The sequence below is a fragment of the Anguilla anguilla genome, chromosome 15, assembly GCF_013347855.1.
Source record: "Anguilla anguilla isolate fAngAng1 chromosome 15, fAngAng1.pri, whole genome shotgun sequence".
In the NCBI taxonomy this organism is placed as follows: Eukaryota; Metazoa; Chordata; class Actinopteri; order Anguilliformes; family Anguillidae; genus Anguilla; species Anguilla anguilla.
Window position 1 is genome coordinate 10,842,842 of NC_049215.1, and position 25,728 is coordinate 10,868,569.

At 48.7% G+C, this 25,728-nt stretch overlaps 2 protein-coding genes across 4 annotated transcripts in view; both read right to left on the bottom strand.

Moving 5' to 3' along the window:
• Nucleotides 1-9,939, bottom strand: part of hibch (3-hydroxyisobutyryl-CoA hydrolase) — a 30,237-nt gene extending 20,298 nt beyond the window's left edge. Inside the window, exons 1-6 of one of the 3 annotated variants that reach the window (XM_035394468.1) lie at nt 9,778-9,939; nt 7,159-7,201; nt 6,372-6,503; nt 6,167-6,251; nt 5,758-5,838; nt 4,776-4,828 (exon numbers count right to left, since the gene is read on the bottom strand). In XM_035394468.1, the coding sequence (XP_035250359.1) occupies nt 4,776-4,828; nt 5,758-5,838; nt 6,167-6,251; nt 6,372-6,503; nt 7,159-7,161 (354 nt within the window). In that variant the 5' untranslated portion in view covers nt 7,162-7,201; nt 9,778-9,939. Of the gene's footprint in view, nt 1-4,775; nt 4,829-5,757; nt 5,839-6,166; nt 6,252-6,371; nt 6,504-7,158; nt 7,202-8,891; nt 9,042-9,451; nt 9,741-9,777 lie in introns of those variants that run through there. The other 2 variants (XM_035394467.1, XM_035394466.1) reach the window with 2 other exon arrangements.
• Nucleotides 9,940-10,475: 536 nt separating this feature from the next.
• Nucleotides 10,476-25,703, bottom strand: LOC118214219 (ubiquitin carboxyl-terminal hydrolase 37-like). Its single transcript, XM_035393949.1, has 24 exons — nt 25,539-25,703; nt 23,813-24,073; nt 23,411-23,576; nt 23,154-23,254; nt 22,819-22,934; nt 21,385-21,462; nt 20,849-20,937; nt 20,528-20,612; nt 19,815-19,970; nt 19,512-19,643; nt 18,919-19,042; nt 18,042-18,241; nt 17,344-17,461; nt 17,154-17,233; nt 16,765-16,929; nt 16,623-16,676; nt 15,826-15,952; nt 15,292-15,508; nt 14,875-15,041; nt 14,620-14,680; nt 14,342-14,457; nt 13,709-13,778; nt 12,224-12,362; nt 10,476-11,939 (listed from the first exon to the last, which is right to left on the bottom strand). The coding sequence occupies exons 2-24, from the start codon at nt 23,984-23,986 to the stop codon at nt 11,858-11,860; spliced, it is 2,817 nt and encodes a 938-aa protein (XP_035249840.1). The 5' UTR covers nt 23,987-24,073; nt 25,539-25,703; the 3' UTR covers nt 10,476-11,857.
• Between the last annotated feature and the right edge of the window lie 25 nt (nt 25,704-25,728).

The window sequence follows — 25,728 nt, forward strand, 5'->3', positions numbered from 1 at the left end:
GCTCATTTATGGGGAGTCACAAAGCTGGCCTGATTTGTAAAGTGAGAATGCCAGGAGGGGGGGTCGGTCAAACAGGGCACCTTCATGCCCATATCAGTCCAAGCTCTGCAACACAGAAGAACAGAGGGGCACCAAGACCTTCTGCCTAAACAGCCGTTTTAGGGATCCCACCAATAGCAGTGACCGGTGGTGGCGATGCCTTGCCACAGCAGTCCTGGGATGCTGATTGGTCCTGGGGCTGATGGGATAGTGGAGGAATACAGTGCAGGCTCTCACTGGCAGTCAGCCCCAACTCACTGCCTGATATAATCAAACAAAACCTCAGGTAAATCTCAGGTTGCTTAGTGATTGAAATATCAAGAGCTTACTCTGATTATCTACACCTTTCAGTGAGAGAAACAGCCCCCAAACCACCATGAAGTAATGCCATAGATAAATACTGTAAATGAGAACATAAAATATGAAAAGCATGCACAACTGAATCAATTCAAGACCGAGAGCCAAAAACTAGAATTATAGGAAAAGGCTACCAAATAAGTTTATAGTTCATAGTCACTGATTTAGATCGCTGTCAGACTTCACCTCAGACATTACTAAAGACCTTTACCACAAAATCCCCTACAGGGTTTTTAGGCTCTGATTCAGACCACCGTCAGACTTCACCTCAGATTCATCACAGACGCTCACCCTAAAACCCCCCTCCACAGCCTTCAGGGCTCACAGCAGACGGGGAGAGCTGGGGCGCGTGGCTCCGAATCTCCTCTGTCTGAAGGGACGAGGGTTAGCGCTGGCGCAGAGCTCCCCCTCCACTCAGACCGCTCTGTGACAGGCCACGTAAACACAGGAAACCTGCTCTTCCTGCCCGCGCGTGGAGGGAGGACCGCGCTGGGCCAGCAGCACGGTCCCCGGCCTTCTGCAATGCGGTTAAGAGCGCGCGCGTTCATTATTACATTACATTACAGGCATTTAGCAGACGCTCTTATCCAGAGCGACTTACACAACTTTTTACATAGCATTTTACATTGTATCCATTTATACAGCTGGATGTATACTGAAGCAATGCAGGTTAAGTACCTTGCTCAAGGGTACAACGGCAGGAAGTAAAATTACATTTCTTACGTTATTTCGTTGAATTTTCAAAATAAAAGTCTGTGGCCTTCCAGGATCACGGTCGGGGACTCATGATATCAGCAAGGAAAAGCACCGTTAAGGAAACACCTGAGTATAATTATTCACGATTAAGGACCTGGAGTTCACTTGTTTATGTTACACACACATCATAATTAACACAGCCCTTCTGCAGCAGAGATGACAGCTCATCTATGTGCTGTCAGCGATTTAGCACCAGCGTGAGAGTGATGTAATCACTCACAGGCTCCGCCCCCTGTGTGTTTGGCTAGCTTGTGATTGCTGTGTTCAGTCTGTCTGATCTGCACTTGGAGAGTGTGTGATCGCTGTGTTCAGTCTGCTCGATCTGTGCTCAGAGAGTGTGTGATCGCTGTGTTCAGTCTGCTCGATCTGTGCTCAGAGAGTGTGTGATCGCTGTGTTCAGACTGTCTGATCAGCTGGACTCCAAGCTTCCAACCCCAGCATCTGTGCTCCTGGGGAAATTTATGCCTTCTCCTCTGTTCCGTAAAGAATTTGCGCTCAGCGATAATGGAAATATGCGAGGCAGCACCAGGCTTTATGGAGCAAATAAAAGGGAGGGGGGATGATTAAAAAGGCGTGGGGGCCGGTCGGGATGGAAACAGGGGTGTGGGTGGGGGGGATCAAAGGCAGGTGTTTGGACCGGACGGAGCCCCCCCGCAGCGGGGCTTAGAATGCAGACGGCTGCTGACGGAACGGGGCGGGGCGGGGCCACTGCCACCACCCCTGCGATTGGCCGGGAAGCCGGGCTGTCACGCCCTGCGGGAACGACGCACGCTCTTACCGCGGGAGACTTACGCAGCGCGCGCATTTTTACACCTTTACATCCACTGCTTCAGCCGGATGTTTTTACCAGCGCGACTCAGGACACGCGCCCTGCTCAAGGGGACAACAGCAGCCGTCAATCAAACCCAAGTCACCCAAGGTCAGTTCTCTGACCTCTATACTACGCTGCCACTAACTCCATCCAACATCATTCTCAAACTCCAAAGAGAGCTTTGACAGACAATATTTGATATTTATTCATCAATTATGTTACAAAAAAAATCATATTAAATGGGCACTGCACATCGAGAACACACAGGAACACTAAATGTGTGCTTCGTGGCCGAGCAGGGACACTGCTAAGCTGAACGATGACACCGGTATAATAACCCTGCTGGTAAAGTGACAAGGACATAAAGATATTTATTAATACTAGGTCTCCTCACAGACAGAACACTAACATCGCTAAACATCGGCAAAGGAGCTGCCTCAACAAATCACTGAATCGACCAACGGGAAGACTATTAAAAAATCTATCTAGCGGGGAGGACAAAATATACGGCAGTACAGGCTTTGGGACTATTGATTTAAATGGTTACAATGCAGAGAGAAAATAGGCCTTTCTCTCTGGAATGAAATCAGACTTTCAGGGTCATAGGTGGCCATTTTGTATTCTTTCACAGTCATTTCTTCAGGAGTCAAAATCCTGGCCGCTGGGCTATTAAGAATAAGCAAAGAGTGGTAAAGCCGTTCACATCCGACAAAACACCTCTGTCTCTTCGTCTGCGTACGGCCACGTGCCACTCAACCGGCGAGGCCTGTTATCGAGCGACGGTCTCTAGAGGGTTCGGTTGAGACCGCGAGGGACCCTCTTCTACCGACGGTCACCGAGCCGGCCAGGCAAGCCTCCGAACGGCCAGCGTATAACACCGCGGAAACGCTTGGGCAGGGGCAGCCCCCATGTCCAGCGACAGACCTGTGCACAGCCAGATCACCAGCTGAATTTGTATTTCAGGTGTAGGACTAGTGAGTGACTAACGGTAAAGCAGAAAGCACATACTGTCTTTTCTTGCTATAAATGAGACTAAACGGATGAAGACAAACCAATATTTAAACTTTAAAACTTACTAGTAAAAAGCCAACTCCTGACATTTTTGTAATATTCTATATTGTTTGCTAATAATAAAATACTTTACTATACATCATATTTGAATATAAAATACTGCATTGGTGCTGCTATAGCAGTACAAGAGCAACACTATGTGTATCTTAATGTTTCTCTCCTACTGTGATAGCAGAACTAATACTTTATATCAGCTAAGGCTCATCCACAGTCCAGATGGAAAATGCAAAGTGTGTTTATCTGATTTTAGCTAATTAAAAAAAACAACATTTTCAGTATACAATTCATAAGTGTCAAGATGAAATTACATAAATAATGACACCAGCATGCGTGTCACTCCGTTCTGCAGCCAATCAGAAGCCACCGAGGCATTAATTCACAACAACCCAAGAGCAGAACCGTAAAGCATGGCTCTTGGGTGCCCCCTGCTGGAAATGCGATGCATCCACATTATGAACACAGAGGGACCATTCACTGTAATGGTTTAAGACCCGCGTGCCACATAATCACAATCTCACATCCATCATGTGTGGAACTGAAGAACATAACTTGAACATGATATGAGGTTGTCTGATAAGCATTTTCTTAGGAAAATTAATAAAATCTTACAAAATATTAAACCATTATCAATCTTGCACAATTTGTTTCCACTGCGTATTGTCACCAATATAATGAATATTCGCCATGTTCAACCTCTTGTAAGAGAGGTGGTAGGCTTGCATTTTTCAGGAGGTGATTCCCATATTTTATCACAGCTTTGACAAGAGCAGCTGGCTTCAGAAACCTGCAAACACGTTAATTTAACGGGCTCTCCCACACCCGACTCATAGCATCCACATGATATACACATCGCGTACTGGACCTCTATCCATACCAAACCTTAACACACACTGCGTCCTCATATCTACACAGGTAATATCAAACTGCACCTGAATACCACACCATTATATCTTTATAAGGACAGCAATATGAAACACATTATACCTTGATAGAAAATCCAGACAATACCTGCGCGTATTTTATACACAACACACTCAATGCACTCCTATATATTTATTATGTTATCGTTTAAAACATAAGGCTAAGCAAATGACACATTTGCACGAGGAAAATCCCCAGACAAGCCTATGCTGTATGCAAACCGGCCTGGGATCCTTATAATAATCAAAAATGAACGAGAATGAATGCAAAAATACTATTTATATATGTGATGCACAACTGACTGCGCTGTCCTACCCATTATATCTAGATTTACTGCGCACGAGAAAAGGTGCTGTATTCCACTTGGATGGATAAATCATATTCACCATTTTAGAGGTTTGTATTTCATTCATCCTTCAAACATTCACAGCTGATTTGACCTTCAGAGTTAAATATACATACAGAGGGAAGTTAGAAAAATTATTGTAATTCAAATGTGCAAATGTGTAGCAAGCTGGTTTCATGTTTGGGACCACAGGGGAAAAAATTCTCATGACGTCTTTCTTCTTCTTTCAAACAGAAACGATGGTGAAAAACACAACCACCTTCTTCAACTGAATTTCACCTTCTTCAGATTCTTCGGTTCACCTTTGTCCATGCTAATCATTTCCACACAGTGACACCTGGTGGAGATGACGCTGAACTACACTGCACAACCATCTGCTTCTGTTATCCACACAGGGGGTTCATGAACTAAACTGGAATTCATTCGGCATTCACAGCTGGGCTTAAAGCAACGAGGGGAAAAACTGATACTCACGCCTCCCATTGTAATCCCATCAATCAGCGCCACGTACGGTTTCTGATATGTCCCTTAAAAACGGAAAAACAATTTTCACACAAACAGTCCACAGAAGGATATTTGACCATAAAATGAGTTTCTTAACATTTTGCTTCACTGAAAGGCTTTTTTCAGATTCTCATGGCAATACTGACTGAAAAATTCACAAAAGATGGCATACATTTACTGAATTTACCTGGAGATAGAAGGACTAATTAATATAGACCTTTCACTCAAGCCATCTATCTGAAACATACACACTTTGACAGATCAATAAAAATACTGTGCATAAGATACACCTGTGTTATAGTTCATAGTAATGCAGCCATTACATTGCCTGTGGGAATAATGTTTGAGTCCGTTGTCATATAAAAATCTATAAATACAATTGGACATCTAACAAATGACAGTCTCAGATGCAGGGTGTACTAACTTCATGAGTCCATTCACGATTCACTGACATTGATGTTACTAGGAACAGGCAGATAGTCAATGACAGGATGTACTTAAATGGACTGATTTTGCATTGGCCACCACGATCTAAACTGCGATCACGCCAGCCAATCACAGAAGCAGACTTTGGAATCTCCACCGTGTGGAATCATATAAAGGGGCATACAGGTAGGAAAATTGGGAAAATGGGAGAATAACTGGTAATTCTTTACAATAAGGTCACATGAATTGCCACTAACTAATGTAGTTGTTTACATGAATTAATGATGTACAAATACATTAACAAAACTGTACAGATTAACTTTTCAGTAGTTAGTAGTTAACAGCTACATTAGTTAATGGCAATCAAGTGATCGCATTGTAAAATGTTACCGAACAACCATTGTTTTGAGCATGAAGCACAAATAAGGATACAGCGTTAAAACAGTTTAGTGCTTTCATTTTATGCGAAATATAATATAATCTCAATGTTGCTGAACTGAAATCCACATAAGGGGAAGGTACTTACCAATAGCATTGTTTAATATATACTCCTCACGGAAGAAGTCCTGTGCCAGGGACTCGCCCAATTTACCTGCCTCTGTTACAGCTGCGAGAACAAGAGCAGAAGACACGATTTACACCATCAACTCCAGAACAGAGAAGGCACACACCACGGAGAAAAGCAGCCACTCAATTCAACATAAGAGCTAGACACAGAATGATGTAAGTTAATTTTAAGAATAATGGCTTGCATTAAATGAATATGACCATTGGAGGTGATATGACATGAAATCACTTTAAAACGAAATCAGAAACATAAAAGCTACAGTTAGATAGTCTCCAAGCATAGGGCACTTGAGCGGCAACTTGCGGCACAGCGACTCGGCGGGGGTGGTGGTGCGGCAGGGTGGGGGGGGGGGTTGTGGGGGAATGACCTCTGATGTCTCCCCCAGCGCAAAACGCTTTCGCTCCGGCTCCTTTTATAATCACCAGGTGGGGTTCCGGATCCTTCTCCCAATTCTGTGGAGGGAGAGCGGGGAAACGGAGAGTGAGAGGAGGGCGCGCGCTGCGCTGCTCGCGCGGCCGGGCGGACACAGGGCGCAGTGCGAGGCGTCTTCTGCAGGGGGCGGTCAGACTCACTCTGAGCTGCGGGTATATGTGTCTGATCATGGACAGGTTGAGGGCGTTCAGGGCCTTGGGCCGGTTCAGCGTGATCACGCCCGCGTTCCCCACGCGCTCCAGCAGCACGTCCGACCCCGCATGAGAGGACATCTACCGCACGCGCGCACACACACACATACATACACACACGCACACACACACATTATAACATTATTTTGACTCCTTTGTAGAACATTCTGCTGAATCATCTCAACTGCCACTGCATCACATAATTCTATGATAAGCTTTCCGCTTGTACAGAGCCTACAAATAACTGCTAAGTGACCAATATACTGCACTGGTATATCTAAGCAAGAGAGACAGTACTAAACTGTCTATTATTCACAATAAAGCGGAACAATTTTAGACACTTTACACAGAAACATAAAGCTATACAATCTATACAATGCTAGACACTTTATAAGTAAGAACGTTCATTCCACAACACAGCAATCTGGTATCTCAAGCCAGCCACCACTTTACAGGCAGCCTGCAATCGGGATGGTGTCTTAAATAATAACCGCCTCACTATGTTTGATTGTTGCTTATTTCAGGGTTGACTGACAGCTAATACAAGATCCCCAATTTTCCTCCCGATCAGCTCAATGTTTTTGTTTTTTTTTTCAAAAAAAAAAAAAAAAATCAGGGAATTTATTGGTAAAAACAGAAATCAATGAGCCTTAGTTATTCCCAAACTGCACCTTCCTAAGGCAATATCCCTGCAGTAAAACTGATTCTATCAGATATGTAAGAGATACAGTCTTACCATATGCTGCTGAATTATTCGCAATCTGCAGACTGACTTCAGCCTGAAGGAGAGAGAATATCCTTTTGACATATAGGAAATAGGCCTAATCTTTTCCTAATGTGATCTGCATGCACAATGATTTGAATTTATCATCACAGGTTGTTGCCTAAAGTCTTTTTGACAGAATAGTCACAAAGGTCATAAAAATGTCATACAAAAACAGAGAACTGTACACAGGTCACATACATTTAATCAGTGCGGGTTAGAGAGAAAATATTTGATTGTTGATACTGCCGTGAAATATTACACTTGGAGCAATGACAGGCAAGTCAATTCGTGCTGATTGGACCTCACTGCTTTCCGTAGCTCCAGGCTGCGGAGCAGGCCAGCTTTTCGACCGCCCAGGCAGCAGTGAAACGCTCATAAAGTTGGGGCTGTCCAGTGAACTCAGGACAGGCTCACTGAGGGACACTCAGGCCATAGGCCAGGGGTGTCAAACTGAATCCTGAGGGGGCCACAGTGTCTGCAGGGTTTTCGCATTTCCGTCTCAATCAGCTACCAAATAAGGATTTGACAACAAGGTGTGTGGATTACTCAGCCAGTGACGTAAATGAAACACTTGTGCCAAGAACACCCCAAAAGCCAGCCAACCACGGCCTGCCAGGACACCCGTGCTACAGGCTGTACGCATAGCACACCCACACCTGCAGCTCAGACAAACAGCAGTATCACTGTCAGCATCACTGTTTCTCAGACCAGAATATGAAACCTCACCCAGTGTTTACCCAGTTTTAGCCGGACTAATACAATAAATCGACTTTTTCAAACATCATGTAAACCCACTGAATGATAACACAAGGCAGCAAAATCATCTTCCTGCAGTAATTCTGTCATTCGGAAGTTGAACTAATCCTACCTCAAATTAAGACTGAGCCAACACAGAGGTCCAAGTGTGAGACTTTATGAGGTATCCAAAGTAGAACAAATAAAATGATACTCACATTCCTCATCTGACAGGTCATGGCAGTGGAGTTGCTGCTATATACAATACTAAACTCTGTGCTACCTTGAAATCTAACTTCAAATTTAATTCATGGTTGTTCCACAACTACAGTAGTTTCAATAAAACCATTGTTGGACGTTCAAGGATGTATTTTCGCTTTCGTCAACCAATATTTTAAGTACTTTGATCGAAAGAGGACTAAAGCCCACGTGTCTGTTCCACGTAAAATAATATGTCCTGCCCCGTCCGAGCATGCCAAACAGGTTTACCCACACTGTACATAGTTGTATATGTATGAGGTAAGTCTGACACGAACCCAGCTTCCTCCTAAGTAAGCACATCGCTAGCTTACCAATTAATTTGTGATGCTGGCACACTCGTACTCAGAATCGCCAATAAATGTGGTAAATGCATTAATAGTAAAATTGGATGAAATGTTTTGCAGGTCAGGTCTGGTGGTAACCAAGGTCGTATGCTTTCACGAACAGTCGGCTTTTACGACATGGTTATGGAAGGCTTATGTAATTGTGAACTACAGACATGGGTCCGTGGTCGCACAGGCAACTGCAAGTCTGTATTACTTTATATACTAGAAAACCAAGTTGATCGCGAATAATGTCAGTCTGCTTTTAACTTTTTTTCAGTCACGCTGCAAGAAAGCCAACGTTAGCTCCCTGGCGTTTCAGTAATCTAACACCTGACTGTTGATAAAGTAATGTTGTACGCCTCCGAATTTATCAAGACCTACCTTTGACTGAAATGCAATGACATTCTGGACATGCAGTTGCGTGTTCACTGTAGCCAGTATATGCTCCTCTATGACTGTAGCTTTCACAAGATACAGAAAACGTTTATGGGGATTGGCTACTTCACGTTAAACGTCACGGGGTCACGTTGAATTCCGACACCATCAAATAAAGCTGCGCGTAAGAGCTACTTTGCAGACACTGCCATCTACAGGGAAAATGACTGCTTGCAGTTTAGATTGCATTTTAAACCACTGATTTCAATATTTAAATAATCCTCCCCATAACATGGGGATAAATTAGTGCCAGCAGAAATTTAATCTGAATTGCATAACTTGCATTTGCAATCATTTTAATTCCTAATATTTAAAAGGATTTATTGTATTTAAAACTGAATTTAAATTGCATATCCCCAGTTTAGTCAGTACATGTAATTCATTCCCAGGGAAGTCATTTATTTGCCTGCTTTACTTTAAAATAACAGGCTTCATCGAAAATGAACTGATCTGCAGCACTTTTCTATGTACAAACTGTAGATAGAAACCCAAAGTAACACCTTTACCTTTCTTGTTGGTATTAGAGACCACATCCACTCTAAATCACACCCCAGGTCGCCCCTTCTCACGAACAGAACTTAACGATGCAGCATACATCACCAGTACGATTGATATTTTACAGCATTCAATGTGTTCTAATACAACTAAATTACTTGGCGACCCACAAAAAATCCTCAACATCCACAAGTGGATCGCGATGCAAGTGATGTAGCAGTTCTCAAACTCGGTCCTGGGGTATTGCTGTGTACGCTGGTTCTGGTGCAATCCCAGAATTTTAACAAGTCGTTAATTTCCCTTAATTACGCTTTTCACGGTTATATGAATTATTTACCCTTTTAAGACACCTTATGTCAGAAATAGCCATGTGTGTCATGAATAATACAAGTCCCGTAATCACATTATGCTATATCACAAACGATTTCATAAAGAGAAGAAAATAATTCAACTGATCGATCAAAGAATCTTCAGGCTCCCATTTGGTGAAAGCGTGACATCACGTCAACGTCACTAAAACTAACCACTGAACTAAAAACTCGAACAAAGCAAATGACGAGCGTGGCGAGCCTGCATCGTGTTAAATTTAAAGAAAAAATGAAGAACTTAAACACGTGTTCAGTAGCCTAATTTGGAGCCTATTATCTCATCCCAGTCTTTAATCTGATCAATTAAATTTTGTTACCTCTTTGTGTAATTGTTTGCAATATAGCACAATATGTACATGGGACTTTCATTCTTCATGTGGCTGAAGACGGTAAATAATCCCTCGAAACATGAAAATTTAACAGCTTGTTAAAATTCTGTGGTGGTCCCCACGACGGAGGTTGAGAACTGCTGAAACAGTTGACTCAATTCCAGCTAAAACTGTGAGCTATGCATACACATTTCAAAGGGTCACATGAAAAATGCCAGTCTTACATGACCGCTACGAAACATGCCATCATATTCAATTTGCACTGTTACGACGACAAAACAGAAATGTCAAACATTTATGCGATTGTTTTACGTGAAACTGAAAGGAAAGACAGACAATTTTTCCCAGGTTATTTTTTATTTTAAAATGCGCTTTAGGAGTAAAATACTGGGTGCCTAGAAGGTAATGTAAGCTTAGCTTTCAACACCACCGAAAACTTTACATATCAAACACATACTTCACCAGTAGCGTTTCCATCTCTCAGCTCAATGCAAGCAGGGGGATCTGAACAGTCCAAGGACAGCGTTTTAGAATGTAAGAACAGCTAATAAAACTTCCCAAGATATGAATACTGGCCATGTTGTGTGGAAAGAATAATCTGACAGATTGCATTGTAAACACGGAAATCATTTTTTAAAAATAAATAGTTAAATCTTATAGGCCTTTTCAGCAAAGCCCAATTCAGGACAGCTTAATGTTTTCGTAAGAGGTTTCTAAGTTATATTCTGAGTTTTTAAGAATACATTCAAACCGAAATTTGGTTGTGTCACTCACAAAAGTAAAGCTCAGTAGAAAAAAGGAAAAAGGAAATCGCTAGTAGTGTACGCGGTTCAGACTGAGAGGCACGAGGCACTTCCAGTGAAAATCAAACGCAGGGAGTTACGAAATGCCCTCACCAACAGCCGGTTCGTTAGAGGTGGCGTATGCAACGTGAATAAAACATTTAAATGAGGAAGGGGGGAAAAAAACATCAAAACATTCAAACTTCAGTCCTATAACAACTCCAAAATGAAAACGCAAACCATTCATACCAAGCTCTACTGGACAAACTTAAAACAGGTAAAAGCCCACGGGCATGTAACCACCACAAAACAAAAATATTGCACCACTTTCATGAGGCTGCATATCGAAGAGCGAGAACCCGAATGTCACCTTACTCCCAACCGTTACGTACGCTCGTCCAAGGTACAAGAATACGCATTTCGTCAAATAGGATATGACCGATTAAAAAGTGTAAAGAAACGAGCTCATGAGAACCGAGAGTATTTCTCACGTCGAGACGCTGCGGTCTCGATCTCTTAATTCCATTGCAATGCGGAGAAACATCGTATCAAAGTTTTATTTAACAAACAGAAGGGGAAAAAATGTACGATTGAAAAGTTCATGGCTAATTTAATTCCAGTTGAATGTAACACACCAGCTTAAAACAATACACGGCGCGAACTGTTAAAAGCTTTCAGTTCCGCTCGCGTATTTCATTTCACATAGGGTTTCTGGGACAGGGGGGTGAGCGGGGTCGAAAGTCGGCCTGCCGCAGGACTGCCGGCAGGGGTAGTAGCTCATGTGTTAGGACAAAGTGCTTGAAGTGAAGGGGGTGGAGGGGGGATGGTGGACGGTGATCAGTAGTACTGGAAAATGAGACAGATTTCACTTTTAACCCTGGAACTCTCCCCATGGCTTTTGGCGTGAAACGGTTTGTAGGGCGCGCGGGGGGGGGATCTCAGAGAGGCTGCAGCACGGTCCGACCTGCCTCCCCAGACCCGCCCGTCCTCTCCAGTTCCGACAGCTCCTCAAACACGTCCCTGCAGACCACAAACGCAGAAACCAGTCATCCACACACACACACCAGAAACCTGTCATTTACACACACACACACCAGAAACCTGTCATTCACACACATACACACACACCAGAAACCTGTCATTCACACACACACACACACACACACACCAGAAACCTGTCATTCTCACACACACACACACACACACACACACACACCAGAAACCTGTCATCCACACACACACACACACACACACGCAGAGCAGGGCTATCTGAAGAGAGAAACAGCCCTGGGAGACAGGCTCACTTGTGCATGTAGAAGAATATGTATCCGCTCCGGTCCCTCTCCCTCTGAACGGTGCATTCTTGAGTGCGCGACACGTCAAGGTCGTTGTAGGTCAGCCAGGACTGCTTCTTCATGTCATAGACATCACTGATATAATGACCTGTGGAAGACAGTCACTCCTGCGTTCACTTCCTGGGTACAACCCTTACGCAGGGTTCCCTGCACAGGTTACAGTGTATATATACCCTCTGTCCTGCGTTCACTTCCTGGGTACAGCCCTTACGCAGGGTTCCCTGCACAGGTTACAGTGTATATATACCCTCTGTCCTGCGTTCACTTCCTGGGTACAGCCCTTACGCAGGGTTCCCTGCACAGGTTACAGTGTATATATACCCTCTGTCCTGCGTTCACTTCCTGGGTACAGCCCTTACGCAGGGTTCCCTGCACAGGTCACAGTGTATATATACCCTCTGTGAACAGCTGAACGTGTACTGAAGCTACTGCGCACCTCGCTCAATGGTACCGTGTGTGGGAACAGAGCCTGCACCCCTTTGGGTTACGAGCCAAGCCCAGCTAATTAACCATGAACGTTCAACTGCAAGGTACATGTTTACAGCCACTGGAGGAGTGACACTTTTACAGCCACTGGAGGAGTGACACTTTTACAGCCACTGGAGGAGTGACACTTTTACAGTCACTGGAGGAGTGACACTTTTACAGCCACTGGAGGAGTGACACTTTTACAGCCACTGGAGGAGTGACACTTTTACAGTCACTGGAGGAGTGACACTTTTACAGTCACTGGAGGAGTGACACTTTTACAGTCACTGGAGGAGTGACACTTTTACAGCCACTGGAGTTGTGACACTTTTACAGTCACTGGAGGAGTGACATTTTTACAGCCACTGGAGGAGTGACACTTTTACAGCCACTGGAGTTGTGACACTTTTACAGTCACTGGAGGAGTGACACTTTTACAGCCACTGGAGGAGTGACACTTTTACAGCCACTGGAGTTGTGACACTTTTACAGTCACTGGAGGAGTGACACTTTTACAGCCACTGGAGGAGTGACACTTTTACAGCCACTGGAGGAGTGACACTTTTACAGTCACTGGAGGAGTGACACTTTTACAGCCACTGGAGGAGTGACACTTTTACAGCCACTGGAGGAGTGACACTTTTACAGCCACTGGAGGAGTGACACTTTCACAGTCACTGGAGGAGTGACACTTTTACAGCCACTGGAGGAGTGACACTTTTACAGCCACTGGAGGAGTGACACTTTCACAGTCACTGGAGGAGTGACACTTTTACAGTCACTGGAGGAGTGACACTTTTACAGCCACTGGAGGAGTGACACTTTTACAGTCACTGGAGGAGTGACACTTTTACAGTCACTGGAGGAGTGACACTTTTACAGCCACTGGAGGAGTGACACTTTGACAGTCACTACAGCCGGTACGTTCCAGCGAGCGCAGCCGGTGAGGGAAAAGGCGGGTCTTACCGGATGACGAGCTGCTGCCGATGTGGCTGACCACGCTGATGAGGCGGAAGGAGTTGGCGAGCTCGCCGCTCTGAGGAGAAACACGGAGGGAACGCGGTCACACTCGGTTCACGGTCGGCGCTCCCGCTGAAACATTTCATTTCATATTTCATACCTGAGCCCCTGTCTGAGCCAGGAAAACCCTGCAGGAATCAGGCTAGTGAATCAGGCTAGTGAAGCGTGTGAGAGCCTGCAGGAATCAGGCTAGTGAAGAGTGTGAGAGCCTGCAGGAGTCAGGCTAGTGAAGCGTGTGAGAACCTGCAGGAGTCAGGCTAGTGAAGAGTGTGAGAGCCTGCAGGAGTCAGGCTAGTGAAGCGTGTGAGAGCCTGCAGGAGTCAGGCTAGTGAAGAGTGTGAGAGCCTGCAGGAATCAGGCTAGTGAAGCGTGTGAGAACCTGCAGGAATCAGGCTAGTGAAGAGTGTGAGAGCCTGCAGGAGTCAGGCTAGTGAAGCGTGTGAGAGCCTGCAGGAGTCAGGCTAGTGAAGAGTGTGAGAGCCTGCAGGAATCAGGCTAGTGAAGCGTGTGAGAACCTGCAGGAGTCAGGCTAGTGAAGAGTGTGAGAGCGCAGGTTCGAGGCGCGAGGGAAGAGCTGACCTCTGCGTTTCTCCTCAGGTCCTCGGCCTCAGACTCGCTGTAGTCCATGTCCAGCACGTCCTCGTTCCCAGAGTCCTCGTCTGAGCACGGCAGCTCCGGCAAGGAGTTTGTGAACTCTGAAGAGGTCAAGCACAAGCGCACACACACACCCACACACACACGCACACACGCGATTGTTTCACTGTTTCATTCCAGCCTATGGTTTGTATCCCCTGTATCTCAAAAGAGAACTGAGGGGAGCGAAGTAAAAGGACTCGCTGCCCGAGTCTGTACAGTACCTTGCAGGCTGAGCTCTGTAGCCCTTTTGAGGTCGTCATCCTCTTTCATTTCCCTGGCTTCCTGCAGAACACACACACACACACACACACAGAGCGTCAGAACACACACACACATACCACACGCACACACCACACCACACCACACACACACACACACACGCACGCACATACACAGAACCCCAGCCTGGCTGTGCGGAGGTGTGTAAGCAGCGACCAGCGGTGGGCGGAGTTTCGGCGGTGGGCGGGGCTCTCTACCTGCTCCTGCAGGCTCTGGGCCAGGGCCTGCTGCAGCTCCTGCTCCTCCCGCTCCTGGTCCAGGCTGTACTGCTGCATCCAGTCCAGCTCCCCCTGCACCCCCTCGGGCGTCTGGTTCTCCTTGTTCTCATCCAGGTCCTTGGTCAGGTCCAGAGAGTCCAGCGCCTCTGCACACACAGAGCCACTGGGCGTTAGCACCGCAGAGACCCGGGGGGGGGGGGGGTGTCTCACAGAACAGGTTTACTGAGTTAGCGGGATAACTGTTCTGAGTAAAACCTGGAACAGCTTCAGTCCATGTTCCAGATTTGGAAGGGTTCCGGGTTTTACTCAGCGCAGTTATCCCGCTAACTCAGTAATCCTGCTTTGTGAAACAGGGCCCTGGTGTGTGTAACGTGCGTTTGGGGGGGTAGTGGGTACCCGCGGGGGGCTTGTCCGTCTCCAGCAGGTCCGTGTGGTGGCTGAGGTCCTGCGTGTCGGCGTCCCCGAACCCCGTGTCGGGGCTGCTGGTGGGCTCGTCGTCCGGGACCCCTGACAGCGCCGCCTCCTGCTGGCTCATCTCCAGGACGGCCGCCAGCATCTCGTCGTCGTTGATGACGTTGTCCTCGGGCTGCTCGGCCGGCAGGCTCCGCTGCACCTGGGGGGGGGGGGTCAGGGGTCAGCCTGCACGTACGCCAACTCCAATGAGGGGCTGCCCACGCTCCTGCCCAGGGGTTCTTACCAAGATAAACTTATGCAAGTGGGGAAAACTGTCATTTCCACTGGATTATACCCTTTACAAACTCAAACCGCACCAGTTGTTTCAGTGCGTTTAAAAACAGAAAAATTCCAAAAGTGAAACGTGAAGCTCTGTATCAGTAAGACGGCGCTCCCTCTCCCTCCCTCCCTCCCTGAGTGGCTGCTGAAGCTCTGTATCAGTAAGACGTCTCTCTCTCTCTCTCTCTCTCTGCGCACCTTCTCCCCCCTCTCGTCCTCCGTCAGGCAGTCGCTGAGCCGGCGCTTGCGGGTCCTGCTGGGCTCCTCCTCGCTGTCCGAGTCCGGCAGAACAGCGCCGGGGCTCCCTGCTTTCAGGGGCCCTTTCCTGCGTAGTCACACACACACACACACACAGACACACACACACACACACACAGACACACACACACACACACACAGTCACACACACACACACACACACACACACACACACACACACACACACACACACACACACACACAGACAGACACAGACACACACACACACACACACACACACACACACACACACACACACAGACACACAGACACACACACACACACACACACACACAGACACACACACACACACACACACAGACACACACACAGACACAGACACACACACACACACACACACAGACACACACACACACACAGACACACACACACACAGACACAGACACACACAGACACAGACACACACACACAGACACACACACACAGACACAGACACACACACACACACACACACAGACAGACAGACACACACACACACACACACACACACACACACACACACAGACACAGATACACAGACACACACACACAGACACACACAGACACACACAGACACACACACACACAGACACACACAGACACACACAGACACACACACACAGACACACAGACACAGACAGACACACACACACAGGCAGAGCGTCAGCGGGCGGACCGTGGGGCTACGCGGCGGACGGCGGGGCCGAAGCGGCTTCGGGGGGTTCGGCGGCACTAACCGTGAGGGCGGCGCCGAGGAGTTGAGAGACTGCGAGGTCTTGAGCGTGCGGGGCCTGGGAGGAGAGAGGGAGACAGGGCGGCGGGTTTAGCGGCGCGTGGGGCGGGGGGGGGGGGGGGTGGCTCCGCTCCGGGGGTACCTACGTGGCGGCGTGCGGGCTCCAGCCCAGGCCGAGCGGGGGCCGCGTGGAGTCGGTGCAGTGGAACAGCAGGGTCAGGTATTTGGGTATGAGCACCTGCTGTCCCAGCTTACTGTTGAGGGACAGCTGGGCGTTGTAACTGTACCGCTTCAAATGGAGGATCAGCACTCTGCAGCGGGAGGGAAGAGAGAGACACGCCCAGGAGCTCAGTCAGTCCATCGAGTCCTCCAGACCATTTCTCGCAATGCAATCAAACCAGCTGCCATACGCAAGCAAACATGGGTGTGCTAGTTTAGCATACTCTGAAATGAATTTAAACGCAACTGCGACACAGCAAGTAGGCTACGTCTGCCCAAGCAAAGCACATAACAATATAAAACAAATCATATTCACCTGGGGAGTTTACTGAACTTATGCGTCACAGTCGCCGACTTCCCGTTGCATTTCTCGCAGGAATACTCGATCTCCTCCATCTGTAAAATCCACAGGGCTTCGTCACCGCCATGCAGTCTAGACGCGGCGCAGCCTCAAGCGCGTCGCATTCTGCGCGTTTACTACATTACCCACGGGCCCCCAGTCCTACCCTGAAGAAGAGATCCAGGGAGTCCTGTATGGAGCGCAGGGGGCGGGTCTTCTTCCTCCGGGGCAGGTCGATGGAGAGGTCGTTGAACTGCTCGCGCTTGGTGACCACCTCTCCGCAACTGTGAGGGAGACGATCAAACCGATTGACCGCGATGAAGGAGGCGAGGCAGGGAGCGGGCGGAGGGCTGGGGCAGGGAGTGGGCGGAGGGCTGGGGCAGGGAGTGGGCGGAGGGCTGGGGCAGGGAGTGGGCGGAGGGCTGGGGCAGGGAGCGGGCGGAGGGCTGGGGCAGGGAGTGGGCGGAGGGGCAGGAGGAGGGGCGGGGCAGGGAGTGGGCGGAGGGCTGGGGCAGGGAGTGGGCGGAGGGCTGGGGCAGGGAGTGGGCAGAGGGGCAGGAGGAGGGGCGGGGCAGGGAGTGGGCATAGGGCTGGGGCAGGGAGTGGGCAGAGGGGTAGGAGGAGGGGCGGGGCAGGGAGTGGGCGGAGGGCTGGGGCAGGGAGTGGGCGGAGGGGCAGGAGGAGGGGCGGGGCAGGGCAAAGGGTGGGTGGAGGGGCAGGGTGGGGAGAGGGCAGAGGGACGGGGCGAGGCAGAGCGTGTGGGTGGGGTGGGGTGTAGGCAGAGGGGCAGGGCGAGGTGTGGACGTAGGGGTTAGGTCGGGCAGGGCGGGGAGGGGAGGGGCGGGGCATCCGGCCGAAACTCACTCTTTGCAGCTGATGGTGTGCTGCACCTCCAGCTCCATGTTGGCCGCCACGGGGCAGGTGTAAATTCGGGAGGGGTCAGGCTCCTCCCCCGACCGCGAGCCCTGGGGCTCCTCCCACGACTCGCTCTTCCAGCACTTGTTCACCTTCTCCACGTCCTCCTTCAGCTGGTCCAGGCACTGGCTGAGGAACTCGTGGGCGTCCTGCAACGCGACCCATCTTTACAGCAGGTACCCAAACTAAAACAGCCAATCAGATCACAGCATCCTGCAACGCGACCCATCTTTACGGCAGGTACCCAAACTAAAGCAGCCAATCAGACCACAGCGTCCTGCAACGCGACCCATCTTTACGGCAGGTACCCAAACTAAAACAGCCAATCAGACCACAGCATCCTGCAACGCGACCCATCTTTACAGCAGGTACCCAAACTAAACCAGCCAATCAGACCACAGCGTCCTGCAACGCGACCCATCTTTACGGCAGGTACCCAAACTAAAACAGCCATTCAGACCAGGGCTGCCCAACCCTGCTCCTGGAGGCCTACCATCCTGTGGGTTTTCACTTTAACCCTAATTCGACACACATGACTCTGGAAATTAGCAGCTCAACTCTCACTGCTGAATGAGGTGCGCTTTGTTAGGGCTGGAGTGAAAACCTACAGGGCAGCATATCTCCAGGAACAAGGTCGGGCAGCCACACCCGCGAAACTGTCCAAAGGCAGAGACGTTCCTGAAAACTCCTGCTTAGAGAGCCCATTCACTCACTGTTCAGCTGACAGAGAGGAATCTGCGAGTTCAGGGCTGAGCGGAGCAACGAGCAGACTGCGGAAGTGCGTGCGCGTGGGACAGGAAGCAGGAAGCGGGAAGGCGGGACGTACGTTCTGCATGTACCCGGAGAAGCGCTCCGCCGTGGAGGAGATGGCGCTCTTCACCCTCCTCAGCAGGTCCTTCTTCATCTCCGGGCTGCACGTGTCCTTCTTGGCCAGCAGGTGGGCAAATCGCCTGCACACAGAGCAAGGAGGGGGATGAGGGGGCGGGGCTTACAGGAAGCACATGTGCAGAAACGTTGGGGGAGGGGCTTACAGGACGCACATGTGCAGAAAGTTTGGGGGAGGGGCTTATAGGATGCACATGTCCAAAAAGGTTGGGGGAGGGGCTTATAGGACGCATATACCCAGAAAGGTGGGGGTGGGGCTTACAGGACACACATGTGCAGAAAGTTTGGGGGGGGGGGGGGGCTTATAGGACGCACATGTCCAGAAATGTTGGGGGAGGGGCTTATAGGACGCATATACCCAGAAAGGTGGGGGTGGGGCTTACAGGCTGCACATGTGCAGAAAGGTTGGGGGAGCGGCCTACAGGACGCATAGGTGCACAGACGATCCCTCAGCCAGGTTCAGGGAGGAAGGAGGTGCTAAGAACAGGAAATAAGTACTAAACTCATCAGGAAATAGTGGTGAGGCCGTGGTACCTGAGCAGGGCGTTTGCCGGAACCTTCTTCCAGGGGATGCCCTGCTTGAGCAGGTCGTTGGAGAAGGACTGCAGGCTGAAGAGGGATTGGAGGATGGCATTCATGTAGCACGTGTTTCCCAAGTTGGAGAATCTGCAGCAGAAACACTGTGCTCATCAGCCAAGATAACCACAAAAGCCAAGATAACCACACAATCACGTATTAATAAAACACAAGCACCTCACAGCCTAGATAACCACACAGTCACTCATCATTAATAAAATGAAGTCCCACAGGCAGAGCCCGGAGCTCTCTCCCTCTTACCCCTGCAGTGGAGGCTGTGTGGGGGTCAGAGAGGATGGCCTGGGCTTGTTCCACCCGCTGTAGTCCGAACTGGACCGCACTTTCTTAAAGGGCGTAGAGTGACCCGGAAACAGCAGGCTCCTTTTCGATGATGGTGACTGGCTTGTAGTGGTTGGCCTTGAATATTCAAAAAAAGGAGATCAAATAAATTGAGTAATTTGTGCCAGTACAGATCAAGTGACCAACGTTTTATGTTCATACTGCAATAGCAAGGAATTTGTATAGAAACTTAGATACAAATCTCAGAGTTAGGTTAAAGGTAGGCTAATGCTTCACTGAAAAGGAAATGGAGCCTATTGTTTGGAAAATATTCAGATGAGAAATAGTGTTTCAGTTATTTGTTTAACTGCTCTGTGTGTAGGAGGAGTGGCTCAGTGTGTAGGAGTAGAGGCTCAGTGTGTATGAGGAGTGGCTCAGTCCGTAGGAGGAGTGGCTCAGTGCGTAGGAGGAGTGGCTCAGTGTGTAGGAGGAGTGGCTCAGTGCGTAGGAGGAGTGGGTCAGTGTGTAGGAGTGGGTCAGTGCGTAGGAGGAGTGGGTCAGTGCGTAGGAGGAGTGGGTCAGTGTGTAGGAGTGGCTCAGTGTGTAGGAGGAGTGGCTCAGTGCGTAGGAGGAGTGGGTCAGTGTGTAGGAGTGGGTCAGTGCGTAGGAGGAGTGGCTCAGTGTGCAGCACCCACCTGTCCAGGAAGGAGTGGCTCTGTGTGTAGTCTTTAGTCCCTGATCTGCTGCTGTAGAATGAGGAAGGCTGGAGTGGCGCAGGGCCTGATTGACAGGAGAAGAAAGATCACAGAAAGTATTACATCAAGCCTTGCTTGATCCCAACATCACATCACAATGATCAGTGGCACTTAACGACAGAACACAGCCCCATATTATACACCACGCGGTGTGTTTACACACAACCAGTGCCACGGTCAGCGGATTGTTCGGTTGCCATATAGAGGAAGAGTTACACGCCATGGGGATTTTTTTAAAAGGGCTAAATCTGCAGCACGAACCTGAGCTCCTGTTCTCCTCAGACTGCTTCAGCTTCTCCTTAAAGCTGAGCAGAAACTTCCTGGACGGGTCGGAGGTGGCCTTGTTATTGCTGCAGCGGGAATCAAACACTTCACAAATGTTCTGTGGCACGAAACACAACCAACTGACAACTGGAGCCACGTATCTACACAATCATCTGCACAATAAATACTCCCCCAAAATAAGACGACAGAAAAGCACAAAAGAACCTGATCTAAGTGAAGCAGACGGGTTCTAAAGTGGAAAAGAAGACATAGCCACACAAAACAGTAGAGTATTTTTAAGTACTCAATGAAAGTGCAAATTAAAAATCCAGTACTTAAGGCACCCGGATTAAAATTACTAGCATGACCTTAGTCACAGTGGCATGCATCTCAGAAGACATTTTGTTAAAAAGCACAGACTACAGCATTGTGTAAAGGGAATCAAACTAAAGCAGAGGAATGGGCTCTCTTTCCGAGGTCTTAGACCCAGCCGAAGGATGGTGTGATGGGTAGGGTGGGGTGGGGGGGTTTACCTGGAGGAGTCGTTCTCCTTGGGGTAATCCTCGCTCAGATCAGTCTCTGAGGCGATCAGTCTCTTCCTTTTCTCACTCCTGTGGGACATGCCATAGGAGGATCAGCCACAAGCGTGCGCACAGTTTACTACCATTCACAAATATGTCTGTTTCCCCCTCACACAAGCACGCTCACAGTTTACTACCATTCACAAAAATATGTCTGTTTCCCCCTCACACGAGCATGCTCACAGTTTACTACCATTCACAAATATGAACACACACCCCAGAGCACTGGGCAGGCATACCTGACCGTATGAACACACACACCCCAGAGCGCTGGACAGGCATACCTGACCGTATGAACACACACACCCCAGAGCGTTGGGCACAGGCATACCTGACCGTATGAACACACACACCCCAGAGCGCTGGACAGGCATACCTGACCGTATGAACACACACACCCCAGAGCGCTGGGCAGGCATACCTGACCGTATGAACACACACACCCCAGAGCGCTGGGCACAGGCATACCTGACCGTATGAACACACACACCCCAGAGCGCTGGACACAGGCATACCTGACCGTATGAACACACACACCCCAGAGCGTTGGGCAGGCATACCTGACCGTATGAACACACACACCCCAGAGCGCTGGACAGGCATACCTGACCGTATGAACACACACACCCCAGAGCGCTGGGCACAGGCATACCTGACCGTATGAACACACACACCCCAGAGCGCTGGGCAGGCATACCTGACCGTATGAACACACACACCCCAGAGCGCTGGACACAGGCATACCTGACCGTATGAACACACACACCCCAGAGCGCTGGACACAGGCATACCTGACCGTATGAACACACACCCCCCAGAGCGCTGGGCACAGGCACACCTGACCGTATGAACACACACACCCCAGAGCGCTGGACAGGCATACCTGACCGTATGAACACACACACCCCAGAGCGTTGGACAGGCATACCTGACCGTATGAACACACACACCCCAGAGCGTTGGACAGGCATACCTGACCGTATGAACACACACACCCCAGAGCGTTGGACAGGCATACCTGACCGTATGAACACACACACCCCAGAGCGTTGGACAGGCATACCTGACCGTATGAACACACACACCCCAGAGCGCTGGGCACAGGCATACCTGACCGTATGAACACACACACCCCAGAGCGTTGGACACAGGCATACCTGACCGTATGAACACACACACCCCAGAGCGCTGGGCAGGCATACCTGACCGTATGAACACACACACCCCAGAGCGCTGGGCAGGCATACCTGACTGTATGAACACACACCCCAGAGCGCTGGGCACAGGCACACCTGACCGTATGAACACACACACCCCACAGCGCTGGGCACAGGCATACCTGACTGTATGAACACACACACCCCAGAGCGTTGGCGATGCCCATACCTGTTCTCAGACAGCCCGCTCCGGAGGGGTGTGGAGGCGACTCTGCTGGGACTACCCAGGGGCTTGCGAGGGGTGGAGTCTTCTCGGTTGTCCAAACTCGCTCTTCTCGACACCGTCTAGGAGAAACAGACATTTTGTCTTCTTAAACCCTCATGAACTTTCACCTAATGACTTAATTCATCAAAACCAGATTAAAAAATAACAAGTTAAGTATCACTAATATTTTAATGTACCTCATAGAACAGGTTAACTGGCTGCATCAGGGCAAGCACCAATGCACTTTGGGAAAAAAGCCTCAATGCAGTAACCTGAGAAAAGCATTAACTGAAGTTCACCTGTCTCTCCACGGAGGGCAAGAGCTGGCTGGAGTCATTCTTTATTGGCCGGGTCCCAAGCACGCCCCCCAGACTCACACCGCCTTGCGTCGTCTTCAGGACTAGAATAATAAAACACAGTCTCGTATTCACTTCACTCCACACCGCCAGGCCAAGAAAGCTCACAAAAGGCCTAACTGCTCAATTTCCACCTCAGTGGAAAATAACTTTTCCAAAAACACTTCAGGGATTTTAACATTTTAAAGCATGGCCCATACCTGTTGGTTTGCCTTGTTTCAGCTTATCCAGGTACTCCTTCATTTTTTGGGCCAGATGGACTGGCACACGATCAAAGGTCACCACGCTGGAGTCCTTCAGCGACACCACTATTCTCACTGGACTCTGCATGGGACCGAGTACCACGTTCTTCACATTTTGGTTTAGCTGGGGGACAAAGAGGAACAAATAAGTTGGCAAATTCCCCCGCACAAATTCTACAGATGCACCCCCCCCCCCAGAACATGCCAAACTCACGCATTTTCATACGCGCGCACAGTCGTCAAGCATAAAAAGAGCGTGTTGACCAAGCTGCCGTCTACGTGGTGATGCAAAGTAACTGTGCGCTTCAAGGGCGGCGCAGAGGCGTCAAACGAGAACCTATGCAAATAATTTCACGGCACCTGAAAGACTTTAGGAGCTCCGCCGCTGCTGAACTTCAGACACAGGTTTACTTTGCTGTCCTTCTCCTGGATCTCGAAGCCGCCTTCTTTCCACCTGGTCGTCCCCAGTTCGGAATTGTAAATCCGAATGCGGACGGCGCCGCTGGTGGAGAGCTTCAGCACCGAGGCGGACATGAGTGGTCGTCAGAAAGGGGGCACTGACAGCGTTCTCCTTGACAGGACAGTTTCAGTCCACAAACTGCAGCGTGCAGAACACAAACCCTGACCACACAAGAACAAGGAGGGAAAAATTAAGATTACATCCTCGTCAACGAAGTACAGTCACGTTGTTGCTCTTGTTATTATTATTCTAATGAAAACACGTGACCGTTTTAAAACTCCCACACCTCTTAAATCGGACGACAGGGCCCAATGTATTTCAGAAACAGCCCGTCTAAAAAGCAGAAAGTTACTGTATTAATTACTGCATGTCAACTGGTTAGGTAACTTGCCAGCTAAACAGTCAACTGTTCCCGGGTGGGTTAGAAGTGCATATGTCCGTACTGAGTCAGGAACGACCCCTAAAACTCCACTCTGCGAACTAGCTACACGCTTAGGCGCTTATACTGAACTGAACAATAGGTCGTATTGTCCGTGTACAGAATTAGCCATCATTAGCGAACCACGAGAGTTATTTGAGAAAATAACGCCATCAACCAAACCACAACACAGAAACCACTTGGACACACCATCAGCTTGATTTTGCATAGCGCAGTAGTTATTTTGATAGCTTGCTAATAAACACCGCACCAGTAACTGTGGGACAAATTGCAGGCAGCTAGCGAGCTGGTTTGCAAGTAAACCAAATGAACAAGCAACCCCCCCTCCCCCCCAAAACAACAACAAATAATGAGCTAACGTTAGCTGGGTAGCATCGCACATAAACTTTAAACTTGGTAACGAAATTTAAGATACTCCACTAACTCGGACAGCGACTTCAGCCAAGTTAACTAGGTTTCACAATATCTCACCAGGAATCGAAAAAAAACTACATATATAAATGAAGCTTAGTTAACGTAGGCAACTGGCTACCGGCTGATGAACTAGAAGCGATCTGTCTTACGGCAGCTAGCGCAAGGTAACTACCTTGCTCGGCAGCCGGCCATACTTGACGACTAGCTAGTTCAAGCTAAATGTTACGGAATGCAAAAACACAGTCAGCTAACGGAACAGACGCGACTAGAGGACATCCGATTCATTTAAAATACTTGGTGACTTGCTAACGTTAACTAGCGAGCTGAGCTAGATAATTAGCACACTGAAGTTAGCGAACTAGCCAGTTAGCGTAGCTCTGACTGGCGGAGTATCGTCAACTCCAGAGGGAACCGGTTAGCAAGTAAGCTAACGTTACGCTAGCTAGAAAATGTTAGCTAGCAATGAGTTTCTCGTCACTTTCTCGGAATCACGGCAATATGTGCGACACAGAGGACAAAACTGGTTTCTGTCAAATTATTCACTTAACTTCACAGCGATTTAACTCGTTAGTCATCACCATCTTCCTCGCACTTTCACCCAGCGTGTTAGCTCCGAGTCAAGCTAACTAGCCAGCTAGCTAATTAGTCGGCATTAGCTTACACTAGCTAGCAAGCTAACGTTATGACACCAAGGCCAGAAATAATTGCGAGCGACTGTCTGTCATCAAGGGGAATATAAGGCTCCCGCTACTAAATAAATAAAAATGACTCACTTGCGAGTTAAGTCCGTTTTATCCTACTTTTAAATAGGAATAACTTCCTTATTATTCCCAAAGAAATCCTGATGTCCCAGTTGCCGGCACGCGGCGTCCGTCTTATTATTGCTGTTGACAGCGTAGCGCGCGACGGAGCAGCGCTGCGCTGGATGATGGCGGGAACGAGGGACCAAAACACAAAAAATTA